Genomic DNA, 20,575 nt, shown 5'->3' with positions numbered 1-20,575 from the left:
ATCAATCGCAACACGTGGGGGGTTCGCACTGTTAAGTTTCTCTTTTCGTGCCCTTATTCTGCCTTCCATATACTTGACTCGGTAGGCTGCTACATTCTGCAACCTATCAAGTTGTGATTTGAAGAAGGGTTTTAACCATCTGGCATAGTCTGAAAAAAAATTCATCATCATTTATTAGAAAGAATAAAAACACTACACACCTTTAGCACATTAGTCTTTATCTTTATTTATCCATTCATGGGAATGATACATATTGCAGCCAATACAGGAAAGAATGTATATATCTTACCGACGGGAGAGCATCCAAGAAGATTTCTGAACAAGTCGATATTCGCCTGAATAAAGTCAACAAATTCTTCGTCGTCTTCTTCATAGGACCGTTTTTGAGCGATTTCAGATACGGTATTGAAGGCAACCAAGCTCAAAGGTAGATGTGGATCACAAGGTGAGCTTCCTCTTACAGAGAGCTTATCTAGGAACAAAATAGAACAACAGAACTGAATAAAGAATACCAGAAGACAGACAGACAGACAGACAGACAGACAGACAGACAGACAGACAGACAGACAGACAGACAGACAGACGGACAGCAAGAGACAGACAGACAGACAGACAGACAGACAGACAGACAGACAGACAGACAAACAGACAGACAGACAGACAGACAGACAGACAGACAGACAGACAGACAGACAGATAGATAGATAGACAGAGACACACAGAGAATTGTTGTTATTGCATAATTACAAACTTATGAAATTTAATTAGGCCGAATTAACAATCATAACAATACTTTACAAATGAATAAGAAATGACTTCACTACAAAATTGGGATAAGCATATGGACTTACCTATCAACTTGTCTACCTGCACTGTGATGACCTCACTCCATCTCTCTGTTCCGTTTACACGTAAAGCAGTATGTGCACTCTTCCTCACCACTTTCCCAAATTCATCGTAATCCATGGAGGAGAACGTTTTATACCCTGTCGCAATCTCCCAAGTTATGAAATCACGAGGACGACCTGCAAAGTCTGTCTTTCTGTCAACCATTGCTTCAGACAAAGCCTTGTAAGAATTCAAAACCACGACACGAGTTTTACAAAAGTTCAAACTGTACACAGAGCCTGGAACAACAAATGATAATTTGCATTGACAATAAATCCAAACTAACGTTATGTATTGTTTTCAGTAACTATCTCCATCTTATATAAAAATCAAGCGCCTCCTTTCCAACAACAAATTATTTTACGTTGGCATTTATATGGTATTGCACGCAATACAGTCCATTTACCAGTCTTCACAGCAACAATGTGTTTATCTTACACCTCAATGATCTTACAGTAAAGCTGCCACTTTTCAGACTCGAATCACACGACTTTATTAAGTAGAGTATGGTCCGCAAGGTTGATATACTGATCATACAGCATGCAGATGCTAGAGTTTTACCTCTGACATTTGATTAGGTGTTAACATCGTTAACACTACCTAATATATTATTTTTGCTTAATCGGTTTGCCTTGCATATGAATCAGTTTAACTTACATAATTCTTTACACAATATAATGGGTATTAATTGCATATCAGCATATTGTATTACTTTTAACATGTTGGAATACAATGTATATTGAGTATATGGAAAGATCGGGGGAAAGATAAGCTTATACAGATTATTAGAAAGTAATACTCAAGTTGCATAACTTTTTTAATCAACCAGGGTCAAATGGCATAAAAATTAAAGAAATCTACATATTGTTTTTCTCAGCTGTTGCTTTATTTTCCGTTCAATTGGTCTGTATATCCTGCAGGCTGCCAATGCTTAGAAACACCCGTCCCTGACCCAGGTAAATGACATGTCATGAATGCATAACGTATTTGCATATGTAAAGGTGCCCTAGATTTAAATTTACGAGAGCTGTAGATTTATAACTTCATATTGACATATAGCTAAATACTGCACATAGATTGATTATGAAATAAAGACAGTGTTACATATTTCACATTTGAGGAGACTGTACAGGAATGTGGTGATCTTTTCAATATATTTCAATTCGTTTAGACAAGTTCTTTGTTATTTTAGTAATAATGCTACTCTTACCGTACTGGCGACTCCATTCAGTCAGCTTCAAGTGTGGTTGTGATCCAAGTTGTAGTAAGTTACCGATCACTGGCCAACCAGGTGGACCTTTAGGATAGGTTTTAGGTAATTTAGGTCTGTTTGACATCCTGGCAATCAAGATGACAATGATTGAGATAACTACCAACACCGCCTCAGTCAACATGGCTACTTTGTCAGTGTTTTATGTTATGCTTCAGAGGCGTTTCGTTATCATGGCGAGAGGCTAGAGGGCGTTTTGGAGGCGATAGCTAAGCTAGATTATATTTTAGGTGTTCGAATCCTTAGTGAGTGAGTAGCGAGCGTTCTGTATAGTACTGTACATGCTTTATACTATTGTATGTTATAGGTTATGTATTTGCATACAGCTAGCTTAGTAGTTAAATAAAACATATTTCAGAAGGATTTTGAGGAATACGACAAAATATAATCTGCGTCTGAATACAGACTAGTACTTAACCCACAGGCACAGTCGCGAAAATAAACTCTTATTTCGCGGTGAGTGAACTTGCGCGATCAGAGAAACAAATGTTAGGGACTAGTCAGTTTCTTCAGCCGGAATGAGGGGGGGGGACCGGTGGAGTTTGCCATCAGGCCGACAAAAAGTTAATGACCCCGCCCCTTCCCCTAGCTGTAAAACAAAAAACAGGCTGACCATCCCCAACACTTTATGCTAAAACAGGATTATCCCCCCCCCCCCCAATATCATATCATATGATGAGATGTATTTTTTAGCGTGACTCAGAGTGGACTGCTTGACTGTCTCACAAATACTTGGGATAGCTCTATCATATAATTATTGACAACACAGAGTAAATGTATATGCAAAATGGAGTTGAGAATGGAATGTGCACACCTCTCATGGGGGTCCTAAGGGTCTCTCCTAGAAGCCCTGGAGCTTTTTTACTCTTAATAGGCAATTTTGAGACTATTCAGACACTTTCAGGCAATAATTTCCAAGCTTGCAAGACAGCACTAACATGAAAAAAGCAACTACATAGGGTTGAAATAAAATTTATTAGTATCTTGACAGTAAGAGGTATAGGGGGAAGAGCTTAAGACTGGGATAAATTAAGTCCACCTCTTGTGTGTGTGGGGGGGGGCCTAGGGGGTCTCACCCTAGAAGTTCTGGGGTTTTTTTACTCTTGAAGCCCATTTTTAGAATATTTAGACAATTTCAGGCAATAACTTCCAAGCTTTACAAGACAGCACCATCAAGTATCAGTAACTATTATTTATAACTTGCATACTTACATAGAGTTGAAATAAGTTCTTAATCATTATAGTATAAGGTCAGCACATCTACTGGTAGTATCATTTGTAAGGGAGATTTGGCGTTTTGAGGCAATGTTTTTACTATCTTGACAAACATTTCACATCTTTAAAAGACAATATCATCTCAATTTTGCATAGGGTGAAAATTGTTAAGAAAAGTTTAATACCATTATGACATTAAAAAGGTTGGTGCATCTGATTGTTGGTTGAATGCATGAGTGACCTCAGTGGATGAGGGAGTCCTCGGGGTCTCCCCTAGCAGATCCGGTTAGGTTGTTCATAGCCTTTGAGGTTGAGCTTCGAAAGTTTTCGAAGCTAAAGTAAATGCAGGTTTTAAATGATTTCGCATGTCACATAAAAATGGACCCATAACATCGGTACAGTGGCATTAATATTGCATGTATAGTAAAGTCACTGACATGTCACAGAACAGGTAGTCATTGTAGCACAACTGTACAGTTTTTTAAAAGCACCCCCAATACATTTCAGCCCAATCTACTCAGTAGTTTTGGAGTTAAAGATTTTTTACCAAAAAGACATTATTAGCCCTAATTTGCATATCACTGATGGGATCATCATGTCGTGTACAAATCCCAATCTAAACATGTTCCCACCAAATTTTAGACCAATCTGCCCAGTAGTTTTTGAGTTGAAGTTTTTTGAACAAAAATCACATTTTTGACCCACGTCACACACCGGTGGTAAGATCATTTTGATTTGCACAATTTCCCAACTAGACACCCACGGCAATACACCCACCAAATATAGTGGCAATCAGTCCAGTGGTTTTTGACTTTAAGTTGTTTACACACACACATAGACAGACAGACAGACAGACAGACAGACAGACAGACACACACACACACACACACACACACACACACAGACGGACAGACAGACACTATGCCATGCATATAGCACTACTGAACCTTATCAGTTCAGTTGTGCTAAAAACAGGGTAACCCACCTCCCAAAACCCCCCTCCCCCCGGCCGAAGAAACTGACCGATCCCTTATGACTATGTTGCAATAATATTGCATTCAACATAAACCCTGAAATATTGATTTTAGAATGGGAGCCCATTTCAATATCTGCATGTATTTGCATAAATCAGTAGAATTCAAAGAAGTCGTCATCGACCAAGGAAAATCATATATTTCAACAACAAAAAACTTACTAAAAGGCACCAATTTTGACGTTAATCATGCTTAAAGTCAATTTATTGATTTTATCCTGGAAGATTTTTTAGAATATTTGCATATATTTATAAAAAACAATTCACAATGGCCATTATTACTATTGAAAACACCTATAATTCAGGAAAATAATTTACATAAAGGTGCCAAATTTGGCATACTTGTTCCTCCGAACCTAATTGATTTTAATATAGAAACTCTGCTGAAAATTTGAATAAATTTACATATACCAGTCAAATTAAAAATGGTTGCCATCATTCTTAAAAAATCATATTTCTGCAAATTTTAAAATTCAAAGAAAAAAGACATCTGGCGTGAGTGTTAATAAAGAGCTATTTAATGATAATACATTTTAAAATCCTAAAATATTTGTATAAATTTGCCTAAATAACAAAACGTCAACTAGATGCTGTCACACTGTAAACATATCATATTCCTAGGAAATAGGGTACTTTGACATTTTGTATTCCGAAGTAGTGAAGTAAATAGAGGTTTTCATAATACAACTATGATTCCTATGTTGAAAATTGTTGTCTGAGCTTATATTACCAGAATGGCAAGAAAAAAGTAATTTTGGAAGTTCTTCATATTTCACAGACACTACAGCAGAGATTTCTGTCATCGTTAGTTTCTGAAGAAAGAACACATGCATACATTAATGAAGTCAGAGGGCATCTTGGCATCAACACTAGACTTTTTCGATACATTCAGGTGAGAATTTACTTATAACATCGTAAAGTTATACGGTGTTTTTCTTACAATCACTTGCTTTCGAAGAGAGTGACATTCTTCCAGAGCTTTTCAAACGAGCTCTGAATTCTGAATTCTTCTTCCATCACATCATTCTTGTAATATTAGGGGAAAATACCATTTTCAGTAATGGGCATTGTAGTTATATTATGACAAGAGCCCTATGATGCAGCTACGAAAGTGCGTTATTTACCAGAACCATTGTTTTTTTAAGTGTAGCAAAACAAAACGTTTTGAATTTTCTGATGTATGCAGATTTATGTAAATATCTAGAGTTCTTTTCTTGGTCATTAATTAGAATGCAAATGTCTACATGTTTTCAAACGGGCTCTTGGGGTTAAATATGTGATTAGGTCAGGAATGGAACACTCATTCCAAAGTTTGTGTCTTTAGGTAAGTTATTTCTCTGTCATACAATTGTTGATTGTCATTTTGAAAATCACTTATATATGCAAATGTATGGAAATATTCAACAAGAGTCCGAGACAAAAAAAGTAGGGTCCAAAATAATGTGAATGTCAAATTTGGTGCCTTATTTCCCAGAAACATGGGATTCCTCTAGGGTGTTGGTGGCTATTTCTAATTTTACTGATTTATGCAAATGTATGCAAATATTCAAGCGTGCTCCCCCTCTAAAATCAATAAGTAGGTCCTTAGGAACATTCATGCCAAACTTCGTGCTTTTTCCAGGCGTGTAAAAATAATACTTAAAACTGGTGCTAAGCCAAGTTCAATCCACTCCACTGGTTTTAATAAATTTTAATACAAAAATGTACATGTGCTATAAAACTTGATGTTCCTCTATAAATTATCAAGTGATTCATGTCTACACCGGATAATATATCTAGATCAACGAACGCCAAGGTAAATCCACTCGACTGGCAGCAGCCAGTGTATACAATTATGTCTGTACATTAAGTTGTATTTCCATAAATCATAATGAAATCATCTGAAATGTTATGGAGCATATATACCGAATGATAGATAAGTCACAGCTGAAAGAAAACTAAACCGAACAAGAATAGCTGATATTTCAACTCTAAGAATTAGAAATTTATGCAATACAAACAGCAAAAGCAATGTTTTGTTTCGAATTTTATAGTTTCCACTCATACAATACAGTTTGACAAAATCCTTAAATTTCTAACAATGGTATTAAAGAGACTGTTGGATAAAATGCACTGCTTTCATTAGAATGATCGGTAAATATTCAAAAATATGAAAGCAGCGCTTTTAATGTTAGTTAAATTACTCGGTTAGAAACTAGTTACTAAGTATCTAGGGAAACAACGCTAAACTGACTGGCTTCACATAATTGATTGAATAACAACAATTACCACCATGTAGGTCAGTACTCGGTACAATTCAATTCCTGTACACTACTTCTGTCTGTTTCGTCGTTCTACTGTCATTTTGAAAGGTTTTGGATTATATGTTAAACCAAGCACACCTTCTATTGAAGGTTTACCATGGACCACAGACTCTGTGACCTCAAATTGATGCAGTAAATTAGCAGCAATCAAGAAATACTCAATTTTTGCCAACATTTCTCCAAGGCATACTCGTCTACCCATACCAAATGGTGTAAAATTCATCTCATTAAAAGAGACACATCTACCCGTGTTACCATCAATAAATCGCCCTGGTCTGAAAACATAAGGATCCTCGAAAGTATCTGGATCGTGATCTATGGCCCAATGATTTGGAATGATGAGTGTGTCATCAGGAATTTGACATCCAATGACAGATGTGGTGCACAGTGTACGATGGAGTACACTTAGAGGCGCTATTGAGTGTAAACGCAAAGATTCGTACATAGCAGCCTTTAGATAAGGTAAATTGTCGTGATCAGCATACACTGGACGACGATCAACACCAACGACGTCATCGATTTCTTGGTGGATTTTCCTCTGTATTTCAGGATTTAACATCATTTCCACCAAGAACCACTTCATGGATGATACGATAGTTTCAGACCCTGTGAAAAATAACTGAAATATTAGAAGGAAAATTACGTAACAAAACAAATTAAATGAAGAAAGAATCAAATGTTAAAGTTCAAAAGTTGTTTGGTACATGATTGTATGGAATAAATATTTTTGTTTGTTAACAAACACAATTTCTCGAGATATGATCAAAATGTAACGCTTTTATTTTCAACTTGGCATAATGCCTGGATTCACTTGGGGAAAACACGTTTTGTAAGTTATGTTAGCTATGCCCAGACACTGTTTTTGTTCGCAAGTCATTTGTTAGCATGCGTATGTGTGTAATTAAGACTAATGTAATGCTCAGCTCGCATGTAATTAAGATAGAGATTTGAGAATCTATGGATATGATAGATTGGTGTGTCAGTGAGAAGATGCCTTGCAGGTAGAACTTACGCATATGTCCCAAAATAATGATAGAGCTCGAGCAGTAGCGAATGCATTATTTGCATCGTACTTAATACCTTTAATCAAATGATTTTACATTGGTTGTTACATCTGTGTCATTCTGATATTGAAATATTGAATGTTTGCTTCCACATTCCCAAGTGTCGATTACCACTGTCAAATGCTACTTAACACACACACACGATACACGATGATTTTATGTGTGCATTGCCAGTGGAATGCGAGAAACAAGCAGTTCTACCTTGAAGTTCGTTGATAAAAGGTTATATTATGCTTTTATCTGCATGTATGTCTATCTTTCAGTCTGTCTCTCAGCTCGACTGTCAACATGATATCTCAAAAACATTCAATGATCGAATATCAATGTATCATTTTCAGAACAAATGTGCTTGTAATTACGCTTAATCTTAAGAACACAGGCTTCAAATTCAAAGTAATTTGGTATACACATCGATGATAACTAGGCGCATGTATCCTATGGTGATTAAAGAGTGCCGTCATTATGGACGAATGGTTAGAGTTGCCGGCTTGGAAATTGCAGGTTGCAGGTTCGGACCCCATCGCTTCCATTTGTTTCTGAGTGGCTGAAGTCATTAGGCAAGATTTGAACTACAACTGTGCCTAAGTCCACCCACTTGAATAATTGGGGACAAAGTAGGATAGAGGTTTAAATGTGAATGCTTTAATCCCATGCGCTTACAAAAGTTGCAATGGATTGTATGCTCACCAGGGATTATTTGAGGAAGTATAAATGGCTCTTGTACTGACAAGGATCCATGCCAGGAGTAATAATAGTAAAGCACTTTGAGCCCATAGTGGGAAAGCACTGTATAACATTATTAACATTGTTATGATGTAGCTTCTCGCTTTATTGAATCATTTACATATTGACTGATTTCGGTAATTAAGCTATATCATATGTATTCAAGCTTCCAATTTCACTTTATTTGGTATACTCCTAAAACAACACTTAGAGCCCATATTGAAGTAGCTTTAACTGTAATGATTTATTTAAATATCAATGGTTTTTGATAATGAGGGAATACCTGCACATATGCTTCAAAGTTCATATGACTTGGTACACATACTGACTATACCCTATAAATTCTTGACAATGCATTCTTCAAATTTCATATAATTGTGGTACATTAGCAAAGAATATATACGAACAACAGTCCTCACGGAAGGCCTCATTATGTGTACACTAAATTTGTTTAGAATAGACGAGAAACAAGGTAAATAATTCAAATACTTAGATAGCACTTACATTGGGGAGCCTTCAGTAATTAAAAGGGGGTCGGAGGAATGGGGAGGGCATTTTTTACAAATCTGTCCTGTGGAGGGCCAAATTTTCGGATTTTATTTTTAAATTAGGAGAGGATCACATTTTACTTTGACATATTTTCTTATGTATTTTCCAATAATATCAACCTACCTGCAGAAAAAAAGTCCATCACACTTTGTACAACAACCTTATCATCAAAGAGCTCTGCTGAAATCCCAGATGTGGGATTATTTTGGAAGGTTTCCTTAGCTATTAACATCATATCAATCGCATCACGTGGGGGGTTCGTACTGTTAAACTTTTCTTTACGTGCCCTTATTCTGCCTTCCATATACTCGACTCGGTAGGCTGCTGCTTTCTGTAACCTATCAAGTTGTGATTTGAAGAAGGGCTTTAACCATCTGGCATAGTCTGAAAAAAATACATCATCATCATTTATTAGAAAGAATTGATAGACACACGACACACCTTTAGCACATTAGTCTTTTTCTTTATTTTTCCATTCATGGGAATAATATGTATTGCAGCCAATACAGGAAAGAATGTACATATCTTACCAACGGGAGAGCATCCAACAAGATTTCTGAGAAGGTCCTCATTCGACTGAATAAAGTCAACAAATTCTTGGTCGTCTTCTTCATAGGACCGCTTTTGAGTGATTTCAGATACGGTATTGAAGGCAACCAAACTCAATGGTAAATGGGGATCACAAGGTGAGCTTCCTCTTTCAGAGAGCTTATCTAGGAACAAAATAGAAAAACAGAACTGAATAAAGAATACCACAAGACTGGTGCAACATCGACATCCTAGCAGTGTGAATTCCCCTGTGTTTGGACATGTATCACGATAGAAACAATATAGTATCGACTGGAAAGGGGTTAAGATTTTGGACAAAGAGGAGGATGGTTTGAGGAGGGGGGCGTTTGAGTACAAGCAAATATTCGTTCAAACGAAACCAGCTTGAACATAGTTGGAGGACGATACCAACTACCCATCGATGCCACATTGATTGGTAATCTGTTATTACGTTATTTAGCTATAGAGGCAGCAATTGCACAAAGTTAGTGGTTCTAGTCCTAACATTTTGTAAATGCATTCTCATTTGTAGTTATATGAAATTGGATTAAAACGATTCTCAGAATACAGGAGAGAGTGAGAGACTGACAGACAGACAGACAGACAGACAGACAGACAGACAGACAGACAGACACACACACACACACACACACACACACACAGAATTGTTGTTATTGCATAATTACAATCTTGTGAAAACTGTTTAGGCCGAATTAACAATCATAAAAATACGTTACAAATGAATAAGAAATGACTTCATATTACTACAAAATTAGGATAAGCATATAGTCATACCTATCAGCTTGTCTACCTGCATTGTGATGACCTCACTCCATCTCTCTGTTCCGTTTACACGTAAAGCAGTATGTGCACTCTTCCTCACCACTTTACAAAATTCATCGTAATCCATGGTGGAGAACGCTTTATACCCTGTCGTAATCTCCATGGATATGAAATCACGGGGACGACCTGCAAAGTCCGCCTTTCTGTCAACCATTGCTTCAGACAACGCCTTGTAAGAATTCAAAACCACAACACGAGTTTTGCACAGGTTCAAACTGTACACAGAGCCTGAAACAACAAATGATAACTTGCATTGGTTATGTATTGTTTTCACTAACTCTCTCCATCTTATATAAAAATCAAGCGCCTCCCTTCCAACAACAAATTATTTTACGTTGACATTTATATGGTATTGTAAGCAATACAATCCGTTTACCTGTCTTCACATCAGCAATTTGTTTTTCATACACCCCAATGATCTTACAGTAAGTTACCACTATTCAGAATGGAATCACACGACTTTATTGAGTAGAGTATGGTCCGCAAGGTGATATACTGATCATACAGCATGCAGACGTTAGAGTTTTACCTCCGACATTTGATTAGGTGTTAACATCGATAACACCACCTAATATATTATGTTTCCTTCATCGGTTTGCATATGAATCAGTTTAATTTACATAATTCTTTACAAAACATAATGGTCATGAATTGCATATTAGCATATTATTTTGTATAAATAAAACTAATTTAACCCAATGACTATCATATTTCACACGTTTGCGGTCGATATTGCTAGAAACTTTTCAAATGTTTGATTACAATATATATTGAGTATATGGAAAGATCAGGGGAAAAGCTTAGCTTATACAGATTATTAGTACTCAAGTTGCATAACTTCTTTAATCAACCAGGGTCACATGGCATAAAAATTAAAGAAATCTGCATATTGTTTTTGTCCGCTGTTGCTTTATTTTCCGTTCAATTGGTCTGTATATCCTGCAGGCTGCCAATGCTTAGAAACACCCGTCCCTGACCCAGGTAAACAACATGTAATGAATGCATAACGTATTTGCATATGAGTAAGTAAAGGTGCCCTAGATTTAAATTTACGAGAGCTGTAGATTTATAACTTCATATTGACATATATCTAAATACTGCACATAAATTGATTATGAAATAAAGACAATGTTACATATTTCACATTTGAGGAAACTGTACAGGAATGTGGTGATCTTTTCAATATGTTTAAATTCGTTTAGACAAGTTCTTTGTTAGTTTAGTAATAATGCTACTCTTACCGTACTGGCGACTCCATTCAGTCAGCTTCAAGTGTGGTTGTGATCCAAGTTGTAGTAAGTTACCGATCACTGGCCAACCAGGTGGACCTTTAGGGTAGGTTTTAGGTAATTTAGGTCTGTTTGACATCCTGGCAATCAAGATGAAAATGATTGCGATAACTGCTAACACGGCCTCGGTCAACATGGCTACTTTGTCAGTGTTTCATATTATGTTTCACAGGCGTTTCGTTATCATGGCGAGAGGCTAGAGGGCGTTTTGGAGGCGATAACTTACAGAAGATAGATTATATTTTAGGTGTTCGAATCCTTAGTGAGTGAGTAGCGAGCGTTCTGTACACATGCTTTATACTATTGTATGTTATAGGTTATGTACTTGCATACAACTAGATTAGTAGTTAAATAAAACATATTTCAGAAGGATTTTGAGGAATACGACAAAATATAATCTGCGTCTGAATACAGACTAGTACTTAGCCCACAGGCACAGCCGCCAAATAAGAATAATTTATTTCGCCGTAAGTGAACTTGCGCGATCACAGAAACAAATGTTAGGACCAGTCAGTTTCTTCAGGCGGTGTTGGGGGGGGGGGGGGTTTTTAACCCCCTCCCATATCATATCACATGACATGTATTTTTTTAGTGTGACTCAGAGTGGACTGCTTGACTGTCTCACAAATACTTGGGATAGCACTATCATATAATTATTGACAACACAGGGTAAATGTATATGCATAATGGAGTTGAGAAGGGAATATATACACCTCTCATGGGGGCCGAAGGGGTGTCCCCTAGAAGCCCTGGAGCTTTTGAACTCTTAATAGGCAATTTTGAGACTATTCACACTTTCAGGCAATAATTTCCAAGCGGCACAAGACAGCACCAACATGTAAAAAGCAACTACATAGGGTTGAAATAAAGTTTAATAGTATCTTGACAGTAAGAGGTATAGGGGGAAGAGCTTAAGACTGGGATAAATAAAGTCTACCTCTTGTGGGGGGCTAGGGGGTCTCCCCCTAGAAGTTCTGGGGTTTTTTTTACTCTTGAAACCCATGTTTAGGATATTCAGGCAATTTCAGGCAAAAACTATTACTTATAACTTACATACTTACATATAGTTGAAATGGGTTCTTAATCATTATAGTATAAGGTCAGCACATCTACTGGTAGTATCATTTGTAAGGGAGATTTGGCGTTTTAAGGCAATGTTTTTACTATTTTGGCAAATATTTCACATTTTTAAAAAGACAATATCATCTAAATTTAGCATAGGGTGAACATTCTTAAGAAAAGTTTAATACCATTGTGACATTAAAAAGGTTGGTGCATCTCTGATTGTTGGTTGAATGCATGAGTGACCTTTGTGGATGAGGGAGTCCTAGGGGTCTCCCCTAGCAGATCCGGTTAGGTTGTTCATAGCCTTTGAGGTTGAGCTTCGAAAGTTTTCGAAGCTGAAGTAAATGCAAGGTTTAAATGAGTTTCGCATGTCACATAAAAATGGACCCATAACATCGGTACAGTGGCATTGATATTGCATGTATAGTAAAGTCACTGATATGTCACAGAACTTTAGGTGGTCATTGTAGCACAACTGTACATTTTTTTTAAAAGTACCCCGATTACGTTTCAGCCCAATCTACTCAGTAGTTTTGGAGTTAAAGATTTTTTACCAAAAACACACTGTTATTATCCCTAATTTGCATATCACTGATGGGATCATCATGTTGTGTACAAATCTCAATCTAAACATGTTCCCACCAAATTTTAGATCGATCTGCCCAGTAGTTTTTGAGTTTAAGTTTTTGGAACAAAAATCACATTTTTTGACCCACATCACACACCGGTGGAAGATCATTTTTGCACAATTTCCCATCTAGACACCCAAGGTAATACACCCACCAAATATAGTGGCAATCAGTCCATTGGTTTTTGACTTTAAGTTGTTTACACACACACACACACACACACACACAGACGGACGGACGGACAAACACTATGCCATGCATATAGCACTACTTAACATTGTCAGTTCAGTTGTGCTAAAACAGGGTGAACCCCCCCCCCCCCCTCCCAATCCCCCCTCCCCCAGCCGAAGAAACTGACCGATCCCTTATGACTGTACTGTGTTGCAATAATATTGCATTCATTTTAAACCCTTAAATAGTGATTTTAGAATGGGAGCCCATTTCAATATCTGCATATATTTGCCTAAATCAGTAGAATTCAAACAAATCGCCATCAACCAAGGAAAATCGTATATTTCAACAAAATGAGGAGCATTACATCTGGAAGGGGTGCCTATTATACATGATTAAAATAATAATAGAGTGAGTATTATTTGGGCAACAGTTTACAGAGGTGTGAAACTCCTAACATTATTTGCGTCACAGAATGCCTTGCCCCAGTTTACAACAGACCATCGTCTGCCACATCTGCCAATCTTATGAATATGTTAGAGGGGCTTAGTAAGGCAGGGTTCATGAAGGTGATCGTTCTCTGTCAACTAAGCATACAGAAATGCACTGAAGATACAGCAGTCTCACCTTCGTTCCCCTTAATACATTTATTTACGAGGCACATACTGGTCTACGTGTAAAACTGAATGAAACTATCTGGGACAGGTGACAATGAGCCTAGGGTTGGTAGGTTACACGTTAATGGGGCAAGTATCAGAACATGTCTGACCTACAAGACAATGAGCAAGTCGTGGATGATATATTGACAGTCATTATTGATTGAGAATGGTTGAATAAACATTTTCGGTAGAAGGGTGCGAGTTAAAATCTATCACCGTATCTGTGTGTATTCATAGCATTTCGTATGTTGTTGTTAAGGCTGTTCGTCAATCAATTCGAGATAAAAAGTCTCCATTACTATATTGCTAGGTTTAACCTTTCTTCTTAGACATTAACCTTTGACCTAGACCTGGATATTCAGGTCCAGTTAATGAAATTCAGCTATTCCCTGCATTGTCAGAGACACTTTGTAGTATTTATTTGTTGCCACCAATTTCTCCAATGAAGGTTTGTCTTCTGTATTTCAGCGTGTAACTATTTCTAACAAGAACCATTCTACAGAAAACAGGACCGTTTCAGTTTCTATAGCAATTGGGTAACAAAATGTCATTTTTGGTCAAAATAATTAAACTCAAAATTGACTGGGCAGATTGATCTGAAATTTGGAGGAAAAGCATTTTGGGATGTGTATGTTTTAAAAGATTTGTTCTTGACACGATGATTCCATCAATAATATGCAAATTAGAACTATGAATATGTATTTTTGTCAAGAAAACATCTTTGTCACTGAGCAGATTGGGCTGAAGTTTAATTGGGATGTATAGATGAAGAAATAGCAAGCATATAATGCTCTCATCAGCGATATGCAAATTAGGTCTAAAATGTGAATTTTGGACAAAAACTTATATCTCGGAACGTACTTAGTCAATGGGAGCAACCATGACGACGCCCTTAGCAACAACCAAATGCGAGTATATTTTGCTAAAGCTACATCATCTGGTTTGCGAGTGAGTAAACATTCAAAGATGTTTGCAAATATCACTAGCAACCATGACCACGTCCATACCAACAGCCATGTGATGGTGTATTTTACAAATATAACAACAGGGATTCTTAGACAAATGAATAAGCATTCAAAAACAGTATTCAAATATGCCTAGCAACAAGGCCACGCCCCTAGCAACATTCAAATGATCGCATATTGTAAAGAACAGCGATTAATAAAAAATGAATATAAATTCAAAATATGATGTAAATGTACCTAGAAACAAGACCACGCCCATAGCAACAGCCAAATGATCACCTATATTGCAAAGGTGACAACAGGGATTACTAGACAAATGACTTACTGAAAGGCACTAATGTTGACATTAATCATGCTTAAAATCAATTTATTGATTTTATCCTGGAAGATTTTTTGGAATATTTGCATATATTTATAAAAATAATTCACAATGGCCATTAGTACCATTGAAAACACCTATAATTCAGGAAAATAATTTACATAAAGGTGCCAAATTTGGCATACTTGTTCCTCCGAACGTACTAATTGATTTTAATATAGAAACCCTCCTGAAAATTAGAATAAATTTACATATACCAGTCAAATTAAAAATGGCTGTCATCATTCTAAAAAATTTAAAATTGAAAGAAATAAAGACATCTGGCGTGAGTGTTCATAAAGATCTATTTAATGATAATACATTAACAACTTTTAAAGTCCTTAAATATTTGTATAAATTTGCCTAAATAACTAAACGTCAACTAGATGCTGTCACACTGTAAAAATATATTCCTAGGAAATAAGGTACTTTGACATTTTGTATTCCAAAGTAGCGAAGAGCGTAGTAAATAGAGGTTTTCATAATACAACTATGATTCCTATGTTGAAAATTGTTGTCCGAGCTTATATTACCAGAATGGCAAGAAAAAAGTCATTTCGGAAGTTCTTCATATTTCACAGACACTACAGCAGAGATTGCTCTCATGGTTAGTTTCTGAAGAAAGAACACATGCATACATTAGGTGAAGTCAGAGGGCATCTTGGCATCAACACTAAACTTGTTCGATACTTTCAGGTGAGAATTTACCTGTGAAATTGTGAAGTTATACAGTGTTTTTTCTTACAATCACTAGCTTTCCAAGACAGTAACATTCTTGCAGAGCTTTTCAAAAGAGCTCTGCATTCTGAATTCTTCTTCCATCACATCATTCTTGTGATATTAGGGGAAAATACCATTTTCAGAAATGGGCATTGTAGTTATATATGACAGGAGACCTATATATCATGATTCAGCTGAGGAAAGTGCGTTATTTACCAGAACTATTAGCTTTTTTTAAAGTGTACCAAAACAAAACGTTTTGAAATTTCTAATCTAAGCACATTTGTGTAAATATTTAGCGTTCTTTTCTTGGTAATTAATTAAAAATAGATCAAACGAAACATTTTATATATATTGCTCTTAAATCAGTATGAATTTATGCATATTAAGCTATTTCACAGATAGTGACCATCTTATTTTTTCTGATTTATTCAAATGTCAGCATGTTTCCAAACGGGCTCTTGGGGCTAAATATGTGATTAGGTCAGGAATGGAACACTCATTCCAAGATGTCAAATTCAAAAAAGTCGATAGATTTTTCTTATACTGTGCATACCTAAGCAGTGATAACTGAATATGTAAAAAAAAATGCAAAGAAAATACTATGTCACCACCTTTGATTTCAAGATAATGGCAGTTTTTGTATCTATACATATTGTTTTTTGTCAAAATAAGTAGATTTCCAACAACTAATTACATCATAATTTTAGACAGTTAAAGATTATCCCTGGAGCACTTAATGAACTTACATATTTTAGTGCAATGTGTATTATGTCCAGACATATATGTTTGTAATTTCTTTGCATTATTTCATAAAATACTATGTTATTTTATCCCCACCTGCTTTACGATTTTTAAAGAAAAATGCAAAAAAAATGATAAAAGTCCGTGATAGATTATTTGTATATGCTGTATGTGTACAATGTACATGTATTATTCACGCTATTTATCAATGACAAAATAATAGTGGGTCACCACGTCCGTTTAAATTCTAGAATTGACATTTTTGACAGAAAGTTTTTATGAAATTTTGTTGAATTTTGACAAAAATTAAAATGAGCTTGTTTAACTTTGCACATATGTATAATGGGATGACATTTAGTAGCTTGAGAGATGAAATTCTAGCGTCAGACACTGAACGTAGTGTTATCTTTTTGATATGGCCGACTCCAACTTTTCAGTTTCGCACGTCAATGTTTTGCCTGACCGGCAATACAGGGAGTGTGGTTGTTGATACATTTCATCAAGTCTAACATTTATAAGACAGACCCTCTTTAAGTCATGGTAGTAAAGATAATTTTCTTCGCAAGGACAACTCATACGCAATTACCTTCCGTCCACCCTAAAAATCTAATTCATGAGTATGTACAGCGATCGAAAAACATATAACACTTCACTTCACTTCACTTCCAAACGCCGAAAACGCCGAAAGTTGCGTCGTTGCCGTAATTCAAATTTGACACCTCCTACCTTAAGTAAGTTATTTCTCTGTCATACAATTGTTCCAGGTTGATTGTGCCATTTTGAAAATCATTAATTTATGCAAATGTATAGAAATATTCAACAAGAGTCCGAGACAAAAAAATGGGTTCCAAAAGAATGTGAATGTCAAGTTTGGTGCCTTATTTCACAGAAACATGGGATTTCTCAAGGGTGTTGGTGGCTATTTCTAATATTACTGATTTATGCAAATTTATGCAAATATTCAAGCGTGCTCCCCTCTAAAATCAATAAGTAGGTTCATGCCAAATCTGGTGCTTTTACCTGGCGTGTAACAATAATGCTTAAAACTAGTGCTAAGCCAAGTTCAATCCACTCCACTGGTTTAATAAATTTTAATACAAAAATGTACATGTGCTATAAAACTTGATGTTCCATTATAAATTATTAAGTGATTCATGTCTACACCAGATAATATATCTAGATCAACGAATGTCAAGTTAAATCCAGTCGACTGGCAGCAGCCAGTGTATACAATTCTGTCTATACATAAAGTTGAATTTCCATAAATCATAATGAAATAATCTGAAATGTTATGGAGCATATATACCGAGTGATACACAAGTCACTACTGAAAGAAAGTTAAAGCGAACAAGGATAGCTGATATTTCAACTCTAAGAATTAGAAATGTATGCAATACAAACAACAAAAAGCAATGTTTTGTTTCGAATTATAGTTTTCACTCATACAATACTAAAGTTTGACAAAATTCTTACATTTCTAACAGTGATAGTAAAGAGAATGTTAGATAATATGTACTGCTTTCATTAGAATGATCGGTAAATATTCAAAAATATGAAAGTAGCGCTTTTAATGTTAGTTAAATTAGTCGGTTAGAAATTAGTTATCTAGGGAAACAGCGCTAAACTAACTGACTTCACATAATTGATTGACTGACAACAATTACCATCAAGTAGGTCAGTAATCGGTACAATTCAATTTCTATACACTACTTCTGGCTGTTTCGTTTTCCTACTAACATTTTGAAAGGTTTTGGATTATATGTTAAACCAAGCACACCTTCTGTGGAAGGTTTACCATGGACCACAGACTCTGTGACTTCAAATTGATGCAGTAAATTAGCAGCAATCAAGAAATACTCCATTTTTGCCAACATTTCTCCAAGGCATACTCGTCTACCCATACCAAAAGGAGTAAAATTCATCTCATTAAAAGAGACACATCTACCCGTGTTACCATCAATAAATCGCCCTGGTCTGAAAACATAAGGATCTTCGAAAATATCTGGATCGTGATCTATGGCCCAATGATTTGGGATGATGAGTGTGTCATCAGGAATTTGACATCCATTGACAGATGTGGTACACAGTGTACGATGGAAGACACTGAGAGGCCCTATTGAGTGTAAACGTAAAGATTCGTACATAGCAGCCTTTAGATAAGGTAAATTGTCGTGATCAGCATACACTGGACGACGATCAACACCAACGACGTCATCGATTTCTTGGTGGATTTTCTTCTGTATTTCAGGATTTAACATCATTTCTATGAGGAACCACTCAATGGAAGCTACGATAGTTTCAGACCCTGTAAAAAAATTATGTAACAAAACCAATTAAATGAAGAAAGAATCAAATGATAAGTTAAAAAAGCGTTTGATACATGTCTGGAATAAATGTTTTTGTTTGTTAACATGTAGGTTGTAGGTTGCAATGTGAAGGCTTTAATCCTATGCGCTTAAATGGCTGCAATGGATTGTATGCTCCCCGGGGAGTTGAGGAAGACTAAAGGGCCGTTGTGCTGTTCTGATCCGAGCCAGGGGTAATAATTGTAAAGCGCTTTGAGCACGGAGTGGGAAAGCGCTATATAAGAAACCAACATTATTATTATTATTATTATTATTATTATTAACAAACACATTTTCCCGAGATATGATCAAAATGTAACGCTTTTATTTTCAACTTGGCATAATGCTGGATTCACTCGGGGAAAACACGTTTTGTAAGTTATGTTAGCTATGCCCAGACACTGTTTTTGTTCGCACGTCACTTGTTAGCGTGTGTGTGTAATTAAGACTAATGTAATGCTCAGCTTACATGTAATTAAGATAGATATTTGAGAAACTATGAATAGGATAGATTGGTGTGCCAGTGAGAAGATGCCTTGTAGGTAGAATTTGCGCACATGTCGCACAATAATGATAGAGCGCGAGCAGTAGCGAAGGCATTACTTGCATCATACTTAATACCTTTAATCAAATGATTTTACATTCGTTGTTCCATCTGTGTCATTCTGATATGGAAATATTATATGTTTGCTTCCACATTCCCAAGTGTCTTTTACCACTGTCTATGCTATGCTACTAACATTGAGGACCGTCAAATGCTACTTTACACACACACGATACACGATGAATTTATGTGTGCATTGCCAGTGGAATGCGAGAAACAAGCAGTTCTACCTTGAAGTTCGTTGAGAAAAGGTTATATTATGCTTTTATCTGCCTGTATGTCCATCTATCAGTCTGTCTCTCTGCTCGACTGTCAACACGATATCTCAAAAACATTCAATGATCGAATATCAATGTAACATTTTCAGAACAAACGTTGTTTTTGTAATTACGCTTAATCTTAAGAACACAAGCTTCAAATTCAAAGTAATTTGGTATACACAATGATGACAACTAGGCGCATGTATCCTATAGTAACTGTTATTGAAGATTGGCGTCATTATGGACGAATGGTTAGAGTGGCCAGCTTGAAATCTGCAGGTTGCAGGTTTAAATATTTCAACATTTGAGGGGTACAGTTTAGAGAAAGG

The 20,575-nt window shown here is 36.2% G+C and overlaps 2 protein-coding genes across 2 annotated transcripts in view; both read right to left on the bottom strand.

The window, feature by feature from the left end:
• Positions 1–6,716: 6,716 nt before the first annotated feature.
• Positions 6,717–11,862, bottom strand: LOC144433099 (steroid 17-alpha-hydroxylase/17,20 lyase-like). Its single transcript, XM_078121408.1, has 6 exons — positions 11,679–11,862; positions 10,390–10,665; positions 9,576–9,758; positions 9,169–9,429; positions 7,722–7,789; positions 6,717–7,328 (listed from the first exon to the last, which is right to left on the bottom strand). Exons 1-6 carry the CDS (start codon positions 11,860–11,862, stop codon positions 6,717–6,719), a joined length of 1,584 nt encoding a protein of 527 aa, XP_077977534.1.
• A 6,881-nt stretch (positions 11,863–18,743) lies between these two features.
• LOC144433098 (steroid 17-alpha-hydroxylase/17,20 lyase-like) overlaps positions 18,744–20,575 on the bottom strand; it is a 4,947-nt gene continuing 3,115 nt past the window's right edge. The window contains exon 5 of the mRNA XM_078121407.1: positions 18,744–19,342. Coding sequence (XP_077977533.1) covers positions 18,744–19,342 — 599 coding nt within the window. The remainder of the gene's footprint in view (positions 19,343–20,575) is intronic.

Source organism: Glandiceps talaboti, chromosome 3, assembly GCF_964340395.1.
Source record: "Glandiceps talaboti chromosome 3, keGlaTala1.1, whole genome shotgun sequence".
In the NCBI taxonomy this organism is placed as follows: Eukaryota; Metazoa; Hemichordata; class Enteropneusta; family Spengelidae; genus Glandiceps; species Glandiceps talaboti.
Note: the sequence above shows the minus strand (reverse complement) of the source record. Positions and strands in the feature narration are given on the sequence as shown.